The sequence below is a fragment of the Nyctereutes procyonoides genome, unplaced genomic scaffold, assembly GCF_905146905.1.
Source record: "Nyctereutes procyonoides isolate TBG_1078 unplaced genomic scaffold, NYPRO_anot_genome, whole genome shotgun sequence".
In the NCBI taxonomy this organism is placed as follows: Eukaryota; Metazoa; Chordata; class Mammalia; order Carnivora; family Canidae; genus Nyctereutes; species Nyctereutes procyonoides.
The window spans coordinates 54,374,692-54,397,034 of record NW_026575142.1 but is presented as its reverse complement, the minus strand read 5'-3'; the positions used below and the strand labels follow the sequence as shown (position 1 = coordinate 54,397,034).

The 22,343-nt window shown below is 43.1% G+C and overlaps 2 protein-coding genes across 2 annotated transcripts in view; one reads left to right on the top strand and one right to left on the bottom strand.

Annotated features, from left to right (window-relative positions):
* LOC129498457 (39S ribosomal protein L11, mitochondrial-like) overlaps positions 1-17,005 on the bottom strand; it is a 39,345-nt gene extending 22,340 nt beyond the window's left edge. Inside the window, exon 1 of the mRNA XM_055307765.1 lies at positions 16,998-17,005. Within this exon, the coding sequence (XP_055163740.1) occupies positions 16,998-17,005 (8 nt within the window). The remainder of the gene's footprint in view (positions 1-16,997) is intronic.
* A 986-nt stretch (positions 17,006-17,991) lies between these two features.
* LOC129498456 (uncharacterized) lies at positions 17,992-22,080 on the top strand. Its single transcript, XM_055307764.1, has 4 exons — positions 17,992-18,081; positions 18,345-18,393; positions 19,968-20,174; positions 20,210-22,080. Exons 1-4 carry the CDS (start codon positions 17,992-17,994, stop codon positions 22,078-22,080), a joined length of 2,217 nt encoding a protein of 738 aa, XP_055163739.1.
* The last annotated feature ends 263 nt before the right edge of the window (positions 22,081-22,343 follow it).

Genomic DNA, 22,343 nt, shown 5'->3' with positions numbered 1-22,343 from the left:
GAGAGAATTTCCTGCCTCACCTCCAACCTGGCCCTATTAGCTGCTGTAGCAGTGACACTGGGTCAAGTCTGCAGCTTCTTCCTGCAGTTCCCAAGCCAGCCACACCACATTCCTTATCTTCTCTGTTTCCTCTTTATCCTGGGCTCTTGCTGTGGCTGGGATTCTAGGTCACCAGTGCTCCCTTTTTGCTCTTTCAGCTCTTCAATGACTGTGTAATGATATCCCGAATCAAAGCTACTCTCTTTTAAATGACTAACATGGTTTCCATTTCCCATCAGGATTCTGATTGATGCTATAAAGGGTGTCCAATTGAATGCCAGTCTGTATACACTTTGCCACATGACCACAGAATGAATATGATGAGAAGAGTCCAAAAAAGCCAATGACAGCGTCCTATCCTTTGGAGCAAGAAAATAGTACAGACACCAACATGTGCCCAATCCAGTGAGCAAAAGCTATATTCTCTGAAGTTATCCAGGGAAAAACAAAATTCCCTACTCATCAGTCACTCAGAAAAGAGGAAGTGAAAGGGCAGCAATTTTAGAAGAGCTTTCCACTAGAAACTGGGCCAAAAAAAAAAAAAAAAAAAGAAAAGAGGGGGGGTGTTGAGAAGCAATTTTATCTACACTTAAAGAACTTCAACATTATTTTATGCTTTTCAGCTTCAAAAACTGCCTTGTTCATTAAAGTTTTATGAGTAATTTAGGTATTTTCTGCAGAGATACAGAATATACAACGAGTTTCTGAGTTCAGGGGTTTCCTTCATGAGCAGCCAATTTCTGATTCCTCTCAAAAGGCCCCCCAGAAATGTTGGTCTCTTTCAGCTACTCACACTCTCATTTAGTGAAGAATTAAATGAAAACTGAGCACCATGACTTTAATGTTACCTTAAGGATAAAGGCAATGCTATTTTAAATGTTAAATATTTTAGTTCCTGAAAACAGCATGGTGCTTAAAATGCCTTTTAGAAAGAGAGAAATAAATAGTACTAATAGGCTACCCAGTAAGGCCTACTTGAGACATAATTTTATGGCTGCATTCAATTTAAGCCTTTGATTCGTGAATCCTAACAGAACTGTTCTAAGGATTCCAATAAGCGCAGTCATATTGAAACCCCACTGAGTGCTGCCAGCAGAAGTAACATATAACCCGTTAAAAGTAAACAAGTATTGTCAAGACCTCAGAAATGGGGGAACCCGTGTAGGCTACAGGTATGAGGAATGTTAGCAGAGCTTTCCCACTCATCTGTTACTCACAGATAATTTCCAGCAGAACTAGTAGTTTGTTATATTGATGTTTCTAGAGGAAGATTATTTGTCCTAACAAAATAGTTTTGCCCCTGCTCATCTCAGTCTTCTAAAAATATCGTAATGCCATTTCATGGTTACAGAAGAATGTATGAATCCTTCTCACATCTCTTCTCTTATCTGATCCACACAGAATGATCACTCTGACTTGACAAATGAAAACCATGAATGCTCGTGGCAGTGGGGCCTTAGGCCTGATTGCACAGATACTGAACAAGGAGCTAGGACTATGCAATCAGCAATATCAGAAAGATGGGGAGTGTGATCCTCAGTAGTCCCAAACACAGAGGGCATACTCAGGGCTTAAATTCCATTCTTTTCAAAGGAAAAAAAAATGTTATTTTACTTCAGATCTGTTCCAGAGATGCCAGAGGATAAATTATGTCAGCCAGACCCAAGCAAGATGTTGTCCTGTATCCACAGGAAAATAAAACCAATTATTGAGTTACATACATTCCTTTAGAGCCAAAGTCTTTGTTTTGAAAGGATCTAAACAAATGGAAATTTCTATCCAACATGACCTAGAACGATCCTTAGATTACTCATGTGTATATAACAGTAAAATAGATGTTGATGACGCTCTACAAGCTAGAAAGCAATATAAACTTCCAACACATAACCATCGTAGATAAGCTTCCTGAAAGGTTCCAAAATCTTGGCATTGTCTGGAGCAATAGTTTTCAAAATATGGTCCCTGGACCAAGAACATCAATATCAGCTGAGAACTTGTTAGAACAGCAAATTTGGGGATCCCTGGGTGGTCAGCAGTTTAGCGCCACCTTCAGCCCAGAGTGTGATCCTGGAGTCCCAGGATGGAGTCCCACATCCGGCTCCCTGCATGGAGCCTGTTTCTCCCTCTGCCTCTCTCTCTCTCTCTCTCTCTCTCTCTCTGTCTCTCATGAATAAATAAATAAAATCTTAAAAAAAAAAAAGAAAAGAAAAGCAAATTGGGGGGCCTCCCTGAATCATAAACTCGGGGTGGCATCCAGAAACCTGTCTTTTACAAATGCCTCCAGGTCATTCTGATGCATGTTAAGGTTACAGAACCTAAGGGAAGAATTAAATTTAAGGTCAAATCTGAACTTGTAAACAGATTCAGGTGTCTCCTGTGTTATCTATGCTAAATGGTTTAAATTTTCATGGCCTAAATGTATTTTCCAACAAAATAAAAATAACACCTCTTTGCTGTATTATTTTAGAATCTGAAATTATCATAATAGCCAGTGGTCTTATGTTGAAAAATCAGCCCAGATATACCCTAATAAGAGAAGAGAACCAAGCAACCATTCCACAAGGAAGTTACTACTAAAATAAATTTCCATAGACACCTGCTTCACCTTGAGCAATGCTTGGGTCATAAAAGTTTAAAAACCACAGAGTTTGCCAAAGACTCCACATGGAGAAGACCATTCTGTAAGAATGCTGAGCATGGTTTATGCATTGAGGAAGAACTCAGTCCTCATTCATATTGCATTATACCTTTGAAGGGTGAATGTACAAGATTTCAGGCCATAAATAATTTACCTAAATACCCACAGATCTTCTAACTATTAGGGTTGTCCTTTTAAATAGGCCAAACCCTGCGAAAATTTGCCAAAGAAAGACAGCCATGCCCAGCAGCAAATGCTGTTCTTTACTGAGAGCCAGTAATGGATGGCAGGCATTCCAGGACTAATCTCATCCCTGAAAATGGAAGATTTTCTTATTCTCTTCCCACTGCGTCTGGAGGGCCTCAGAACCTCACCATGGGTCTTCCTAATTGCTTCCAAAACAAATCTAATCTAGGTAGTGTCTAGCTTTACAAATCTAACTTTTGCACACAACCTCATGCACACAATTTCAACTGATCACCCTGATCCCACAGGGTTGAATTTAAGCGCTTGTTCTTACCACAGTGGGGGTGGGGAACACAGACACATTTTCTAGACTGGAGACCTCCTGGCTTGATGGTTCCCAGGAGACCAAGTGGTTGAGAGAAGGAAACTTCTCCTCTTTTAAGAAGATTCCATTGGGCTCTTATAAACACTCTGCTTTCATTTAAAGCTCTCCAACCCCAAGACTGCCTTCTCTGGCCTTAAAAGGACTTAGGGCTACAGAATCTAACTATAGTGTCCTCAAGGGCCCCAGAATCTGGATATCTGCTTGGAAGTTCCTCAGATCATCTCTGAATAGCTCCAAAGTTATGGAATTTTAGATAATGTGTAAACCCTGAGGGAGCCAAGAACTGTTTCTGTATCTCACAGTGGGTATGGGAACACACAGTGGTACCCAGGTTATCCAAGAACCATATGAATTCCCGGCCTGATCCCACAGTAGTATATATTCCTATGGAGGTAGATCTTAGAACATAAAGTACTTCCAGATCCAGTGAAGATGTTGAGGCTTCCCCTTGAGCTCAATATACCCTGGAAGCCCCCAGAAACCTTTTTCCTGACTTTCTTATGAAGCAAACCCCCAGTAAGAACATGGCCCTAAAGACCACTTGGGAACATTGGAATCCGAGATAAAGAGCCGAAAGACTCTCTTAGATCTTCTGGAGCATGCTGGGGATGTCACTTGTCCCCTCAAACTAGAGCAAAAGCCAGCAGTCATTAATGAGTATTCTAGATGCAGCCTGTTGAAAACCTATCAGAGCTAACTGTCAAGGTATCAAAGCAAACACCAGGAGGAGCCACCAGTCAACTCTGCTGAGGTTGATGCCATCAAGAACTGGGCTTAAACCTGCAGTTAGAGATCACATTCTGGCCACAGCCAGAGGACCTCAATTCTGAGACCCCCTGGAAACCCATCCTACATATGGACAGTAATATTACTGTACCAGGGAAGCCTTCCAGGTGGACTTGACCAGATTCTTGGGGAATGTCAACTTCATGTGAAGAGACATGCTATCACAGAATATCTAACAGCCTCAGGAGCCTGAAGTTAGAGGTTTTTACTACTTAAAACAAAAAGAAAAACAAAAACAAAAACAAAAAACCTAAGGCTAATTCAAGTATTTAGGATCCCAGTTAGTTGTTGGGGAAGTCTGACAGTTACTGGAAAATCTCATTCTCCTAGAAGCAGGACACCCATGGAAATAATTCTGCAAGGCACAGAAACCCCATAATTGAACCAATGGCTTTCACTTAGTAAGACCCAAATGTCCTCTAAGAACTGGGACTCTGATGAGCCATCCTTTGGTCTGTTTCACAGATTCATTACCTTTGGGTCAGACAGCATTAACTGATGCTGTTACTTCCTTAACAAAGTTCCTGAAACCAACTACTTTTAAAAATAAAACCCAAAAGTAATACATTTGCTCTAACAATTGAAAGGAAATTGCAAGAGCTTAGAAAGTAAAATTAAGTTTCTTCCTTCTTTTAGTTTTTTTTTTTTTTTCTGGAACAATCTGGTATACATGTATTCATATATTTAACTGCTGGGTAAATTCTTCTTATGAAACTAACAACTGGAATTATGGCTACCACAGATCCAAGATAAATAATAAGCAGCTGGAGGACTATGTACTGGGCCAAGCACCTGCACATTATCATCAAGATAATTTTCCAAGTTTTAAGGGAACGATATTGATGAGATGCTGCTGTACCAGAGGTACAAGTAGCAAGGTATGTGGAACTGTGGAGAATCTAGGGCTCATGGCTTCCAAGAGCTCAGCTTTGTTCATTGTTACCACACATGTCTTGAGTGTTTAATGACGTGCAGACTTCACAGGGTGTGCCTAATAGTCAAAAGACTCCACTATATTGGTAGCATGCATGATTTGTGGTTGCCTTTAATTTATCCTGTCATTAAATGAAATGAACTTGGTGCTGAGTAAAGCCTATTCTGTCCCTCATGAGCTTATCAATCAAACTTAAGATCAATGCCACTGGTCAAGCAGAGTGGGCACTGCAGTATTAATTAGCATTCTCCTGAGCACTATTAGGTCCCCATCTGCATATCTTCTCTGAACAATCTGTTTATAGTATTACACTTTTTTTCTATGAGTTGTTTGTGTTTTTCTTATTACCTCGTTGGAAGACTTTACATATTAGGTATAGTCCCTAATTTATACAAAACTTCCTTTATTTTTTTCCACACAGTCATATTTTACATTTATTACAGAATTAATTTGATTTTTTCCATTTAGATTGCAACGAGCCATTATCTCTCATATGCCTATGTTGATTTCTTTCAATGGAAAGTCAGTTATCGCATTACCATTTATTAAATAATTCATGCTTTTTCTTTACCCAATGAAGTAAAATGCAGCCCACCCATATACCAAGAAAATATACATTTAATTTTGTTTCCTTCCACTCTCTACATTGATGTACTGATATATTTGTCTATTCCTGTCATTTTTCTTTTTAATAATAATAATAATAATAGCATTATAGTAAGCTCTACTATCTGGTATGCAGGTCTTCCTCCATTTTTATTTGTCAGAATCATTTTCAGTTCCTATTGGATAATGATGCAAGAACTTACACTAGGTTTAAGAGAATATAATTTTGAGCAAGTCATTTTCCCTCTCTGGAACACACTCAGAAATTAGATGAGTAGTCCTCAGTGTGTTCCAGGGCAGTTCATGTACTTACATCTTCGTTTTCACTCTCTCCTTAGTGTTCCTGGAGATTTCCCATTTCGTAAGCTTTGTCCTATGGAAACCTCAGTTGTACTCTCAATAGAGTATCAACTATAATTCATCCAGTCTCCCAAGTGGCTGTGCACCTGTGTGCATGCATGTGCATACATGTGAGCATGTGTGTTGTGGAGAGAGGTTTCCGGTCCTATAGCCAGCATTACAGGTAACTATGACAGAGGTATCCATGTCTCTAAGTCCCTAGTGAATACAAGAGTTGTGCCAGATTTTGCTTCTTAGAGCAGCAGTGTGGTCACCCCATGGGAGATTATTAGAGGTGCAGGACCTAGGTCCTCACCCTAGACCTGAATTTTTAGCCAGACCCGTAGGTGATTCATTGGCATATACGAATTTGAGAAGCACAGAACTCAGTGTTCTCTTATATCCCTGTAACTCTATCATTACAGAGGTCAGTTATTAAGTTATAATCCCGGTTTTCCTGATTTTTCCTATATGTCCAACTGAATTAAATCTGGGAACATTCTCCAAGGCTTAAGACCTTTCTAAAGAGTTGGTATGAGGGAAGGAGAAAAACAGTGATAAGGTTGTCTTGCAATTTTCCTGATAAACACATATGGTCTCTCTCAGTTGCATGATTGCATGTCTTCTATCTGGCCTTCCTGCCTCCAGTCCTTTCTCCCTTCCACTCTTTCTGCAAATTTCTACTCCTCTGCTCAACAATAATTAGCTAACTCTTGTCCTCCAGCTCCCACAGCCCTGCTCTAACCTGTATAGTTACACTTTATCTATTTTACATGTAGTTTGCTTCTCAGGCCTCATTTGAAAACAGGTTCCCTGTTTTAAAAAAAAGAGGAAAGAAAGAAAAAGAAAACAAGCTCATTAATTTGTGGCATTCCATATTTTAGTTATTTCAGTATCAGAAAATAAAAGATGATTTACAGGACTATACATAGCCAATAAGCATAGTAATGAAGAACTGTGATTTAGAACTGATAGTAGTATTTAATTGACAACCGCAAGCAGAAGAATGAAACTGGACCGCTTTCTTACACCATACACAAAAATAAACTCAAAATGGATGAAAGACTTAAATGGGAGACAGGAATCCATCAAAATCCTAAAAGGAGAACATAGGCATCAACCCCCTTGACCTTGGCCACAGCAACTACGTGGTAGACACATCTCCGGAGGCAAGGGAAACCAAAGCAATACTGAACAATTGGAATTTCATCAAGATAAAAGGCTTTTACACAGCAAAGGAAATAATCAACAAAACTAAAAGGCAACCTAGGAATGGGAGAAGATATTTTCAAATGACTTATAAGATAAAGGGCTACTATCCAAAATCTATAAAGAAACCATAAGACTACAGACAACAACTACCTGAAGTCTATGGAGAGTGAAAGACCCAAGTAGGTTGGAGTAGAGTGGCAATTTGGAAGAAGGAACCAGGATGGCTTCAGGTTCCTTTTTTCAAGGTGTAGTTTGATGTCAGGCCACATTTATAGTGTGACCGAAGAAGCAAAAAAATACTAACAGAAAACCTCATTTTTGGTTCAGGAACCCAAACTTGGGCCAAAAAACAAGCCTTGGTGACAGAAATAGTTGTAGAAAAAAACATGTACTTTCTCTGTGGGGCCCCTGAGATACTGGGAGAATTTCTGAGGGCTACTGGGTATAGTTTTTTCACTCTGAAGAAAGAACTACAGGAAGAGATGCTCTTCCTTCCTTTGGTGGTGATTGTGTATGGATGGGTGTTCCCCACTGATGGAACCATCTTCCTGCCAGCCTGGGAATAAGCCAACACAGAATGACAGAGGAAAGGGCCTGAGGAAGCTGGAGTTCCTTGTTAAGTTAGCCTTGAAATCTGCCCACTTTCTTGACTTCTAGTTTTGTATTTTGACATTTCTTTGTGTTTGAACCAGTAGAGTGGCACTTTCCATTGCTTACAGTGGAAGACATTGTCATTGGTACACTATCAAGACATACATTCCAGTTTTAAGAACAGTATCTATTTTTGTCATAACTTGTGGCATTGAAACACATTTTGATTTTTTTAAAAAAATTATTAAATTCGATTAACATATAATGTATTATTGGTTTCAGAGGTAGAGTTCAGAGATTCATCAGTCTTATATAACACCCAATGCTCATTCCATCACGTGCCCTCCTTAAGCCCATCACCCAGTTACCCCATCCCTCCACCCCCTTCCCTTCCAGCAACCCTCAGTTTGTTTCCTATGATTAAGAGTCTCTTATGGTTTGTCTTCTCTCTCTGATTTCATCTTCTTTTATTTTTTCCTCTCTTTCCCTATGATCCTCTGTTTTGTTTCTTAAATTCCACATATGAATGAGATCATATAATAATTATCTTTCTCTGATTGACTTCTGATATAATTTGAACATCTTATGTTTTACATTTTGCCTCTCTTGGGGACAGTGCCTAAAAGTGGGTTTCAGAGGATAGTTCTTGAAAGGAAGATGGAACTCTTGAATGGTAATCTGCAAATTCAAATTTTGTGACAGAGAAAAGTAATTTGTAGTGAATCTATTAGACTTCATAACCTGTATATATTTGTGATTTCTTGTTACTGTCCTTTAAGCAGTAGTTCTTATCTAGCTAGCTGAAAGCCAACCTCAAATGGAAGATACTAAGAAAACCCTCTCCATTTGTTCTTGACAATAAACAAATACACTCCACAGAATTACACCTTCGGGTAATCTCCAAGCCTTATATGACACAGGTAATCTTAACATCTAGCCAAGAAGCTAACAAAAAATGATATGGATGGAGCTGGCTTGACGTTTATGACTTCTTTTCCTCTACCTTTAGACAGAAATTATACTGAGAATAAGATTTTTTAAAAGAAGGAAGAGAAGAAGAAGAAGAAGAAGAAGAAGAAGAAGAAGAAGAAGAAGAAGAAGAAAGAAGAAGAAGAAGAAGAAGAAGAAAGAAGGAAGAAGAAGGAGGAGGAGGAGGAGGAGGCGGAAAAGGTAGTATGCAGAGGAAGAAAGAGTAAAAATAATAGACTTTTCAAAAATGGAATGCTTACTTATCCCCTGAGCATATGAATTGGGTTTGCACATTTAAAAGTAGAATTCTTGGGTCGCCTGGTTGGCTCAGTGGATGAGTGTCTGCCTTTGGCCCAGGGAGTGATCCTGGAGACCTGGGATCGAGTCCCACGTCAGGCTCCCTGCATGGAGCCTGCTTCTCCCTCTGCCTCTCTCTGTCTTTCTCTCTCTCTCTCTCTCTCTCTCTCTGTGTCTCTCATGAATAAATAAATAAAACCTTTAAAAATAAAAAAATAAAAGAATTCTCAAGTAAAAATTTAAACGAGATAAACTTAAGATGATTGCTATGACAATGTTCAGTGTTTCCAGTTGTACACTTAAATTATACACTCAGAACAAGTTCTTCTCTAATAAAATTTATATTAAAAAATCCAAAAAAAAGAACCTATCAAACTCAACTCCCCAGAACAACAACAACAAAAAAAATCCAGTCAAGGAGTGGGCGGAAGATATGAACAGACATTTCTTCAAAGAAGACCTATAGGGGCAGCCTGGGTGGCTCAGCGGTTTAGCGTGATCCTAGAGACCTGGTATTGAGTCCCACATTGGGCTCCCTGCATGGAGCCTGCTTCTCCCTCTGCCTGTGTCTCTGTTGTTCTCTCTCTCTCTCTCTCTCTCTCTGTGTGTCTCATGAATAAATAAATAAAATCTTTAAAAAAAAAAAAGAAGACCTACAGATGGCCAACAAACACATGAAAAAATGCTCAACATCACTGGGCATCAGAGAAATCCAAATCAAAAGCACAATGAGATACCACCTCACACTGGTCAGAATGGCTAAAATTAATGCTAGGAAACAACAGATATTGGCAAGGATGCAGAGAAAGAAGAACCCTTTCACACTGCTGGTGGAAATGCAAACTGCTGCAGCCACTCTGGAAAATAGTATGGAAGTTCCTCAAAAAGTTAAAAATAAAACTATCCCAAGACCCAGCAATTGCACTACTAGGTATTTATCCAAAGGATACAAACGTAGTGTTTTGAAGGAGCATATTCCCCCCAATCTTTATAGCAGCAATGTCCATAATACCTGAACTATGAAAAAAGCCTAGATGCTCACCAACAGATAAATGGATAAAGAAGATGTGGTATTTATATATCAATGGAGTATTGCTCAGCCATCAAAAGAAATGAAATCTTGCCATTTGCAATGTTGTGGATGGAATTAGAGGGTATTATGCCACGTCAAAAAGTCAGTCAGAGAAAAACAATTGTCATATGGTTTCACTCATATGTGGTATTTAAGAAACAAAACAGGGATCCCTGGGTGGCGCAGCGGTTTGGCACCTGCCTTTGGCCCAGGGCGCGATCCTGGAGACCCGGGATCGAATCCCACATCGGGCTCCCGGTGCATGGAGCCTGCTTCTCCCTCTGCCTGTGTCTCCGCCTCTCTCTCTCTCTCTCTCTCTCTTTCTCTCTGTGACTATCATAAATAAATAAAAAAAATTAAAAAAAAGAAACAAAACATACGGATATAGGGGAAGGGAATTAAAAATAAAATACGGTGCGAACAGAGAGGCAGGCAAACCATAAGAGACTCTTAACTATAGAGAACAAACTGAGGGTTGCTGGAGGGGAGGTGGGTGGAGGATGGGGTAACTGAGTGATGGGCATTAAGGAGGGCATGTGATAAAATGAGCACTGGGTATTACATACAACTGATGAATCACTAAATTCTACCCCTGAAACTACTAATACAGTATATGTTAACTAAATTGAATTTAAGTTAAGAAAAAAAAAAAGAACAGATGGGACTTTTCAGCTATCAAGTTGACAAGATTAAAAATAATGTCCAGGATTATGCAGGATAAAGGTGTCTGTCAAAGTGGGAGTATATAGCATCGCCCCCATTCTGAAGGAAGAACAGTTATCAAAATTCTTTTAAAATGCGTAGTAATTATATTTCCAGGAATTTGTCCTAAGAAAATATTTAATAACGTACACAGATATTTAGTTACAGGGATAGTTATGAAAATGTTGCCTCTAATTAGGAAAGAAAAAATTTTAAAATGACATAAATATCAAATAAATATGAGGTAACTTAAATTGCTTATGGCAAAATCATATAGTGGAACATTTACATGGAAAGATATTCACAAAATTTAATTTTAAAGGATGTATTACAAAAAAAATAAAGGATGTGTTACAAAATAATATCGAATTTTAGGGTATCCCTGGGTGGCTCAGTGGTTTGGCGCCTGCCTTTGGCCCAGGGCGTGATCCTGGAGTCCCGGGATCGAGTCCCAGAGTCCCACGTCAGGCTCCTGGCATGGAGCCTGCTTCTCCTTCCTTCTGTGTCTCTGCCTCTCTCTCTCTCTGTCTCTGTCTATAATAAATAAATAAGTAAGTAAGTAAGTAAGTAAGTAAGTAAGTAAATAAATAAATAAATAAATAAATAAATAAATCTTTAAAAATATCACATTTTAGTAAAATAAATATGTGAATTTAGGTGTGTGTTTGGCTTGAGAAGAATGTAGATGAGTTGCTATTTTTTTACTCTGGAATTATAAGACATTTCCCTTTCTGTTCTTTTCTGTATTTTCTAATTTAGCTACAGTATTGTGACTTTTAACTAGAAAAAAAATAAGGGGAAAAAAAAAAGTATTGCTGGGTTGCCTAGGTGGCACAGTCCGTTGAGTGTCCAACTCTTGGATTGAGCTCAAGTCCTGATATCCTGCCAGGAGTTGGGCTCCATGCTGAGCAGGGAATGGGCTTGAGATTCTCTCTTCCTCTTCCTCTGCCCCTCTTGGTCATGCTTGCTCTCTCTCACCCTCTCTCTCTCAAATAAATAAATTTTTTAAAAAAAAAGTATTGTTAACTTTCAAAAAGACAGGGTCTTTCTCCCAAGGCTGATGATGGAAGAGGTAGAAGTAAAGCTTAGGGAATAAGTCACCTTGCCTTTTACAATTCCATAACTTCTGTTGTTTTTAGATGAAAACTCCACGTTAGCAAATCACCTAATGCAATGAGCCTATTGTGGGCAAGCTCATTTGGGGATTGATTTTCATTAAATAAATATGTAACTACTCATCTCCCTTAAATAGAGGCAGAATATAGGTCATTTATTTCCTTAGAGTTTCCCTGTGCCTGACTTTGTTCTTTCTGGCACTTTCTAGAACCTTCCTCAATGGGTTTGAGGCAACTGTATATATACTTTATCCAAACCCACTTAGTCTATTTTTAGCAACTACAGTTACAATTCAAGTGTTAAAGTAGGTGAGAACTATCAGTTAAAGTTTGAGAAAGAAGAGGGTTTTTTTCCCCATTTTTTTCCATGTTAACAACCAAGAGAAACCAAATACAAGGAAATCCACTTGAATTTGCAAGTATAATAATTTTTATTTTTTTTCATTTTAACAAATAATACAGTCATTTGAATAAATTAGAAAAATGCAAGCAAAAGCAAAATATACTAAAATTACCCATAATCCCACTGCTTAGGAGTGACTACCCTTAACATTTATAAGGTTATTGTTCCAGCCTATATTTTCTTCTAAAATACGCCTGTACACATGGCTTATATAACTTGAATCATAGTGTGCCTATTGTTTGATAAGTTTAATCTTAGTCAAAAGTGAGTCATGAAGATATTTCATAGGTTACTTACTGTCTTATAGTGTAAATTTAATGGCAGCAGGATGGTCTACATGACAAGCTGACGAAAATTTATATTTTTTTGAAAATTTAGACTCAGAATGGTTGCAGTAATAGTACAAAGAAATCCTAAAATCCTTTCACCTAAATTCCTTAAACGTTAATACTTTACTGCACATATTTATCTGTTTCTGTGTGTTTCTCTTTCACCCTTTATCTGTTTATGTGTGTTTATTATACTTTTTTTTCTAAACTGTTTAAAAGCAGACTGCAAACAGAACAATGCCCCCTTTCCCTCTAAACTGACATCAACTTTCTAAAATGAAAGACATTATCTTACAATATCTTATAATTATTTAAACCAGGAAATTAACATTGGTGGGCTACTTCTGATATGGACTTCTCAAATTTTTCTAATTGTCCCATTTAATGTCCTTTAATGTAATCTTTATTTTTTAAATTTTTTATTTATTTATGACAGTCACACACAGGGAGAGAGAGGCAGAGACACAGGCAGAGGGAGAAGCAGGCTCCATGCAGGGAGCCCGACGTGGGATTCGATCCCGGGTCTCCAGGATCGCGCCCTGGGCCAAAGGCAGGCGCTAAACTGCTGCGCCACCCAGGGATCCCCCATTTAATGTCCTTTAAAGGAATTTTCTATCCAGGATTCAGTCAAGGATCACACATTGCATTGGTGAATTGGGTAAGAGTCAAATCACAGTGGACGTTCAGATTCTCCCTCTAGAAATCTTCAAGTTCTTTTCTGTTCATTTTTAGGGGGAACCAGGGAATTCTGAAAGCTGCATTTCAGAAATGCTGTCATAATGGTTTTTAATTCCTTTTGCTCTTACCCATGCTACGTTGTAGAATAAGGAACGACATTGATAGGTCATGTGAGAGTTTCTTAATGTACTCTTTTAAAAACCTCAGACTTTCATTTTTATGTTTTAGCATTTTCTTTCTTTCTTTCTTCTTTCTTTCTTTCTTTCTTTCTTTCTTTCTTTCTTTCTTTCTTTCTTCTTTCTTTCTTTCTTTCTCTTTCTTTCTTTCTTTATTTATTTATTATTTGTAATGGGAGCCACATAATATGTAAGGGGAAACATTTGCCTCGTTTCCACAGTTTTGTTAATTTTTAGGCAGAAAGATTGTGGTTACCTAGAGTTGACCTTATGTTGAATTAAAATCAGTATTTCTCTTAAAACAAAAAAGGTGTAGGTCAATCAAGAAGTTCTTGTCTGATCTTAAAAAAAAAAGGACAACATTATGGGTTTTAAGCTGGAGGTAAGATTCTCAGATTTTGTTTTGTTTTGTTTTTAAAGTCATTTCCTTGACATTACAGAAAACGGTTTCAAAGAAGGTGCTCTAATAAATTCCTGGAATAGTGAGAGGGGAGAAGACAAGACAGAGACCAGACAGGCAGGGGAGGAGAGGAAGTAACAGTCCAAGTCCAGCTTGCAGAGTCCCGTCCCCCTGATCCCCCCACCCCCCCTCCCACTCCACACTCTGCAGCTGGAGTAGAAGGTCTAGGTTTGTGATGCCAAACCTCCTACCACTTATATGAAAATTCACATATAAGAAAGAGGACACGAGACCGCCTGGGGGTTCAGTGGGTTAAGCATCTGCCTTTGGTTCAGGTCACGATCTTGGGGTCCTGGGATACAGCCCTGTGTTGGGCTCCCACTCAGCAGGGAGTCTGCTTCTACCCCTCCCTCTCCCCCCCTCTTCCCCATTTATTCGCATGTGCACTTGCAGGTGTGCCCACTCTCTCTCTCAAATAAATTAATAAAACCTTAAAAAAAGAAAAGAGAAGACACAAAATATTCCCTGCCTTCAACTGACGTTTGCATAGAATATTTTAATTGAGTCTTGGGGCACCTGGGTGGCAACAACCAGTTGTTGTGCAACTGCCTTGGGCTCAGGTTGTGATCCCGGGGCCCTGGGATGGATTCCCATATCCGGCTCCCCGAGGGGAGCCTGCTTCTCCTCTGCATATGTCTCTGCCTCTCTCTGTGTGTTTCTCATGAATAAATAAATAAAATCCTTTAAAAAGAAAAATGAGTGTTAGTTCTCAGTAGATGAGACCCCAGTCTCGGGTGTTCCCATTTCAGTCTAAAAGTCAAATTAAGACAGGCCTTGAAAAAGGCTTCACTTTAACTAACAGTGTAATGTTGTTAGAGATCATTCCTAGATTTGTACTCGATTCCAAGTAACCATCGCTTTTAGTCATCTACAGTGCTAAACTTTTGTCATCTAACAAGCTAAATTAAAGAATAATCAACAGCCTATTGAGTTGAGGGGAAAACTTATGTACAATATGTTACTTTATAATCCCAGAAAGCGGAAAGAGCCTACCACCCTAACAAAATATATCCATCAGTTAAATGTTAAATGTTAAAGTCTTGCTGGAAACTTCCAGGGCTACACATTTCAGTTTGCACCTGAATCCTCTGGGAACCAGTTTAAAACGCAGATTCTGATTCCATGGTTTGGCATGGGGTCTAACATTGTGCATTTTAGCATTCTTCCCTTGGGGGGGGGGTATCCATTCTACTGTTCTCAGGCCACATTTTGAAAAAGCAGAATCATCTATTACTTATCACTGGATAGTAGGTTTTTACTTGAAAATGGAGGTGGAACTGCAGGAAAGAATACAGTGGTGGAGGCCAGATAAGGAATCTAAGACCTATTTGCCACCAGTAAACCGGGTGACTTGGGGCAGACCCTGTGATCATTTCGGTCCTCAGTTTCCACAATGTGGACACCTGCAACAGAAGAGTGAGTTGTTTTTCTAGGACATAAAGTATGTTTTTAATAAAAACTTAACAAAACTCAAAACTTCAGGATGAATAAGCTGGAGTTGGTTTAATTGCAGTAAACATATTTATTTAGAAATGTTAAATGTTTTCCTGCTGAGAGTGCAATCTCAAATAGCTACCGTGTGATTATAAAGAAAATGAAAAGCAAAATTAGTTTACTGAGAAAGTGACCCTTTCTCTTTCCGAAGTTATAGGCCGAATGAGACTGTAAACAGAAAATGTGGCCAAAGAGTCATGATTCAGGAGATTAAAATATCCCTTCTCATATAGAAACGGCGACACTACTTTTCTGCCTTAGGCCAGGCTTTTAGCAAAATAGACTCATTGAATTTGGAATGAAGCAGTTTTTTCATTTCATTTCAACATCTGGCTCTGAAATGAGGGAAGGCAAAGAAACATCTCTTGCTTGAAGAAGCATTCAGATCAGTTGTGGCAGCGTTCCCCCAAGAAATAAAAGGGACCCGATCGCAATGCCCTGAATTCCCACATTCAGAGACATTGTACAGAATATGATTTCTTATAATCTGCAAGTGGTAAACTGGCAAAGATGGACTTTTCAAAATAAGAGAGAAAAAGAGAGAAAGAGAGACAGAGAGAAAGTGACAGAGAGGTCATGTAACCTGCCAGAACTTAATCCATTCACTTTCACAGTCTCTGGGATCAGCTGCGCTTTGGGAGAAGCTGCAGATCCAGGGGTCACCTTTTGCCAGCTGCCCGGGGCCTGTTGCTTTTGCTCACTCTCTCTGGCAGATGTGATGTGATTCCTTTTGCCAGCTCACTCCTCGGAGTCTGCTAACTTGGCGCACCCTGCTCTCATCTCACTAGCCTGACTACCTCTGGGTGAGAGCACCCAGCCCTGCCCAAGGCCAACCCCCCCCCCAGGAAGGGTGGGCCCCCTGCCATCCCCTGACAGCCCAGATCCCCCTCAGCCCAGGCAGTGGCAGCTCTGCCTCCGGTCCTGGTGTCAGAGTCAAGGTCCTGACCAGCTTCCCTCAGCAAAACTGCCTCTTAATTGCTGTAGATCAAACAGTGCTGCTCGTGTCAATTAAAATCAAGTGGTGTTTACTAGGATAACCCATTTCCCAGGGCTTTCTCTATGCCTCCCGCTCCTACCTGATTAATGGGCAGGTCATTTCCCCTCCAACACCAGGAACACAGCAACCGATTTCACGGGCTCTCTCATTTACCTGACTTGATGACATTTTTTCTTTCCTATAACCCATTGCCTTCTCTAGCACCAGGGTCTGTCCCTGGGACTACCACACACTTCCATTAGGAGAGAACCCCCTCAGGCCTCACACCCAGATGTGAAGGAAGTGGCCTCATTTCTTCTCATTCATCTGTTATCAGCCCTTTGTCCTTTCCTATTACATCCCATCAACATGGCCCAAGATGTCATTCTCAGAGCTGGGATAATCACATAGTCTAAGAGATGAGCGCAGTAAGGCCCAGAGGGGTGACGTGACTGGCCCAAGCTACCCAGAAGCTCTACTTGCTAATTCCACCTAGTTGATGCCCACTTCCATCACACAGCTAGGTTGCTAACTAGCCATATTTGAGGAGCCTGATCTAAGATCCAGAGGGGCAATCACCAGGTAACGTGCTGTTAGAAGCCAAGCCTACCAGGCCATGTTGGCCCTGCCACTCAACAGGCTTCCTCCTCTGCAGAGTGGGGAACTCACAGTCGTCACGCATGGAATGGCAGTGAGCAGTAGGAGTGTTGGTGCTAGTCAAGCTCTCTTATCCTAATAGTCATGAGCTCTGGTTTATAGACTATTTCTTAAGTGGGAATTAACGTTCAGAAGAAGCTGAGGGGTTCAGGAAGCACTACACCCCAAAATATAGCACCTTGATGTACTGAAAGCTGCAGGAGTCTGAGAAAATGGCAGAATTAGGAAGTTAAAAAAAAAAAAAAGAATTAGGAAGTTCACTGTGACCTCCTGTCTTGCCTTTCTTCCCTGAGGCAGGACTGTCCCATGAAAGACACTCTCCCTGCACCAGGAGGAAGGACATGTGCTTCTATCACTTGTGATGGGGAGTTTGGGGTTGAGAAATCTGTACAAACAAACCTTGTTAAACTAACCCTGATCTTTCTATTGATCTCTTCACCATCGACTACTCCTTAATAGCTTAACTCCTCTGTCTTGTCAATTCTTCACAAATTTATCATTTCTTTGTCTAAAAGACATAAAAGCTTCCTGCTCTGATCATTTCTTCAGGTCTTCATACTTTTGTGAAGGCTCCCAAGTACATGTAAAAATTCAGTAAAGGTTTATGCTTTTCTCCTGCTAAATCCATCCTTTTAGACCCTGTGAGGGACCCTAAGAAGGTCAAGGATAACTTTTTTCCTTCCTTACAAAGTAAGACATATATCATCCATTCAATTTATTTAATGTATCTAAATAAGTTAGAGAACAATGGTCCCTAATTAGCTAGATCAGAAGATGGCCAAATTTTGTTTTTCAAGTAAGAAAAAAGAAATCCACCTACTAGCACATCATTCTTGTAAACTACAGAACACTAAAATTCATAGTAAGAAGGGTAGTAATTTGAGAAGCAAAAATAATCCTTCTCAAAAAGGAACAATATTTTTGCATCTGATGAGAAAAATGCTGTCATGGGCCAGAGTCAGTACAAACACCACGGCTTGCAAGTTCTTTGTCTCCAGCTCCAGCTTCTCGGGGGAAGAAGCCAGCTGCCAGAGGCTGTATGTAGGCCCCTTCCCTCCTGACTTCCCACGGGAGCCAGGAAGACACACGGCTCAGGGGCCTTTACTGTGAAGATAATTTCCACGTTTCTAAATGAAACAGCTGCCCATCTCCCAAGTCTTAGCCAGTTTTCTTCAAATCTACACATAAGTCCAATTTTCCAGAATCAGGATCCCTCACAAAATCACCAAAGGTAGACAATAGGCAAATCTACAAAATGAAGCATGTGTGTTCTAATTGCATGAACTGTGTCCAAACTTAGGATGGCGATGGCCCTATTCAGTTTCGTGGAATTCAGGTCTTCCCTGGAGGTGAGGTCCTGGGAGGGACAGAGCTGGAGGAAAACAGGCAAAGAGGCAATCGTCAGTGCAAAGGCCCTGGCTGTGTTGTAAAAGGACACTGAGGACCCAGGGGTGTCTATGTCATTGGAGTGGAACATCTGGGGAGACACAGCCACTGTCTTCCAATGTCTGAAGAGCTGTCACATAGAAGAGAATATCGAATTGCCAGAGGGCATAGGAAAGTCAAATGATGGGAAACAAAGAAAAACAGATTTATGCTGTAAAAAAGAAAAATTCTTAACTGTTCAAGCTGCCAAGAGAAAATTTAAAGAGAGAGATGGAAAGGAAAGGAAAGGAAAGGAAAGGAAAGGAAAGGAAAGGAAAGGAAAGGAAAGGAAAGGAAAGGAAAGGAAAGGAAAGGAAAGGAAAGGAAAGGAAAGGAAAGGAAAGGAAAGAAGGAAAGAAAGGAAAGAAAGGAAAGGAAAGGAAAGAAGGAAAGGAAAGGAAAGGAAAGAAAAGGAAAGGAAAGGAAAGGAAAGGAAAGGAAAGGAAAGGAAGGAAGGAAGGAAGGAAGGAAAGGAAAGAAGGAAAGAAAGGAAAGGAAAGGAAAGGAAAGGAAAGGAAAGGAAAGAAGGAAAGAAAGGAAAGAAGGAAAGAAAGGAAAGGAAAGGAAAGGAAAGGAAAGGAAAGGAAAGAAGGAAAGAAAGGAAAGAAGGAAAGGAAAGGAAAGGAAAGAAAGGAAAGGAAAGGAAAGGAAAGGAAAGGAAAGGAAAGGAAAGGAAAGGAAAGGAAAGAAGGAAAGAAAGGAAAGAAAGGAAAGGAAAGGAAAGAAGGAAAGGAAAGGAAAGGAAAGGAAAGGAAAGGAAAGGAAAGGAAAGGAAAGGAAGGAAAGGAAAGGAAAGAAGGAAAGAAAGGAAAGGAAAGGAAAGGAAAGGAAAGGAAAGGAAAGGAAAGGAAAGGAAAGGAAAGGAAAGGAAAGGAAAGGAAAGGAAAGGAAAGGAGAGGAGAGGAGCAGTTTTTTTTTTGTGAGCAGTGGTGATTTCCCTACAGTGAGAAATATGCAAGGAGGAGCCAGGTAAAGAAGTGATGCCCGCGCTACCAAGGACGTAAGGCAGATTGTCTAACAAAAGGAAAGAGGACGATGCCATGGGTTCCACTAGGAGTTGGGGATCCTGGTAACCCTGTCAAATGATATCGAACAGCTCCTGGCTTCTTTCTGTTTCCCTGTGCCCACAACTGAAGCTTGATGTGTGATAAACTCGGAGGATCTGTCGAGTTTGAGTATGTTCTGGGTTCCGTCAGTAAACATACCTGGTTTTTCTTAATTTTGATTACGATAACTGTCACTTATTGCATATTTTCTACAAAAAAGGTACTATACAATTTTGAAGTAGACTATTTGATTATCCCCCCTGTATGCGTAGGGAAACTAAGCTTCAGAGCCAATCGGTACTTTGGCCAAGCCACACAGCTCAGGAGAGTCTCAAAAACCTATTTTGAACCCAAATCCATCCGATGCTCTTAAACCCCACGGTGTGTGGCCTGAAAACAGCCCAGATGTACTGTCTCGAAAGTAGTCTCTCTTTTTTTTTTTTTTTTCCTAGCGGCCCTGGTGTCCATCGCCAAGTCCAAGGCGCGGAAATGGACACAAAGTCCTGGTTGCCCAAGGATGGCCCCGGAGCTCAGCCTCCCGAAATCCTCGGCCTCCCCAGCCCGTTGTCCTGGCTCTGCGGGCCGCCTCCTCCACGACGGCCGCCTCTTCTCGCTGGGGAACTCCGTGTCTAACCCGCACCCCGCAGCCCACCCGTCATGTGCTCCTGGGCCTCAGTCCTTTTCTGCCCCTAAGACCCGCTCCTTCAGACCAACGCTTCACCCTGCCGGCTCCCTAGTCCCCCGGCCCGGCCCGGGCCCGTGATCCCCGGGGGAACTCGACCCTCTTCCAGCAAATTCTCTCTTCCCCGCCCGCGCCGCAGCCCCACAGCTCCCGCTGCCTCCGCCCAGCCCATTTCTTTCCTCCCGCCCTTGGGGCTGCCCACGGACCCCCGGCCCCCGACGGCGGGGCTGCCCACGGACACACCCCCCCCCGCCCCCCGACAACCGCTCACTTGCAAGCAGCGCGGTGCCCGCCCACAGCACCTGCTGATGCGGGCGCCGCAGGCCAATAGCCTCGGACACGTGGAACCGACCCCGGTCGCTGCACTCGGTGGGGCCTCGGCTGTCGCTCCATCCTCTCCCTCCGTCCTGTCCCTCCGTCCTGTCCCTCCACCCTACCCCTACAGCCTGTCCCTCCGTCCTGTCCTTCCATCCTGTCCCTCCAACCTGTCCCTCTGTGCTGCCCCTCTGGTGTGTTCCTCCATCCTGCCCCTCCATCCTGTCCCTTCGTCCTGCCCCTCCGTCCTGTCCCTCCGTCCTGTCCCTCCATCCTGTCCCTCCGTCCTGCCCCTCCGTCCTGCCCCTCCGTCCTGCCCTCCGTCCTGCCCCTCGTCCTGCCCCTCGTCCTGCCCCTCCATCCTGCCCCTCCGTCCTGTCCCTCCGTCCTGCCCCTCCGTCCTGTCCCCTCCGTCCTGCCCCTCCATCCTGCCCCTCCGTCCTGTCCCTCCGTCCTGTCCCTCCGTCCTGCCCCTCCGTCCTGTCCCTCCGTCCTGCCCCTCCATCCTGTCCCTCCGTCCTGCCCTCCGTCCTGCCCCTCCGTCCTGTCCCTCCGTCCTATCCCTCCGTCCTGCCCCTCAGTCTTGCCCCTCCGTCCTGCCCCTCCGTCCTGCCCCTCCGTCCTGCCCCTCCATCCTGTCCCTCTGTCCTGCCCTCCGTCCTGCCCTCCGTCCTGCCCCTCCGTCCTGCCCTCCGTCCTGTCCCTCCGTCCTGCCCCTCGTCCTGTCCCTCCGTCCTGCCCCTCCGTCCTGTCCCTCCGTCCTGCCCCTCGTCCTGTCCCTCCGTCCTGCCCCTCCGTCCTGTCCCTCCGTCCTGCCCCTCGTCCTGTCCCTCCGTCCTGTCCCTCCGTCCTGCCCCTCGTCCTGTCCCCTCCGTCCTGTCCCTCCGTCCTGCCCCTCCGTCCTGTCCCTCCGTCCTGTCCCTCCGTCCTGCCCCTCCGTCCTGTCCCTCCGTCCTGCCCTCCGTCCTGCCCCTCCGTCCTGTCCCTCCGTCCTATCCCTCTGTCCTGCCCCTCAGTCTTGCCCCTCCGTCCTGCCCCTCCGTCCTGCCCCTCCGTCCTGTCCCTCCGTCCTGTCCCTCTGTCCTGCCCCTCAGTCCTTGCCCCTCCGTCCTGCCCTCCATCCTGTCCCTCCGTCCTGCCCCTCGTCCTGTCCCTCCGTCCTGCCCTCCATCCTGTCCCTCCGTCCTGCCCCTCGTCCTGTCCCTCCGTCCTGTCCCTCCGTCCTGCCCCTCCGTCCTGCCCCTCCGTCCTGCCCCTCGTCCTGTCCCTCCGTCCTGTCCCTCCGTCCTATCCCTCCGTCCTATCCCTCCGTCCTGCCCCTCAGTCTTGCCCCTCCGTCCTGCCCCTCCGTCCTGCCCCTCCATCCTGTCCCTCTGTCCTGCCCCTCCGCGCTGGCCCCCCGGCGTGTCTCCCTTCCCTCGCCTTCTCCGTCAGCGCCCACACCCCACCCTGGGGGAGACCAGAACTTGCCTCTTATCTCGAGGCCTCAGCTTCCCCCTCGCACCCCCCGCCCCCGTTCTCAGCACAGAGAATCAAGCCCCTTCTATGACACAAAAGAAGGACCTTAGAGAAACCCCAGCCCTTCCCACCCGCAGACCGCGGTCGCCTGCCCGGGTTTCCGCCGGCCGCCGCGTCCCACGCGGTCGTGTATGAAGAGCCCACCCCACGACGGCCCGCAAGGCCACCGTGGTCCTTGCACGGCTGTCACACGCGCAGCACGCGCCCCTCTGGTCCCGGCCCTCCCTTCCACAGGACCTTCGCTCTATCCGTCCTCAGGCCTCCCCACGTTCTTGTAGCTCTTCCCTCCAGTTCATCGTTCCCGTCGGCGTCT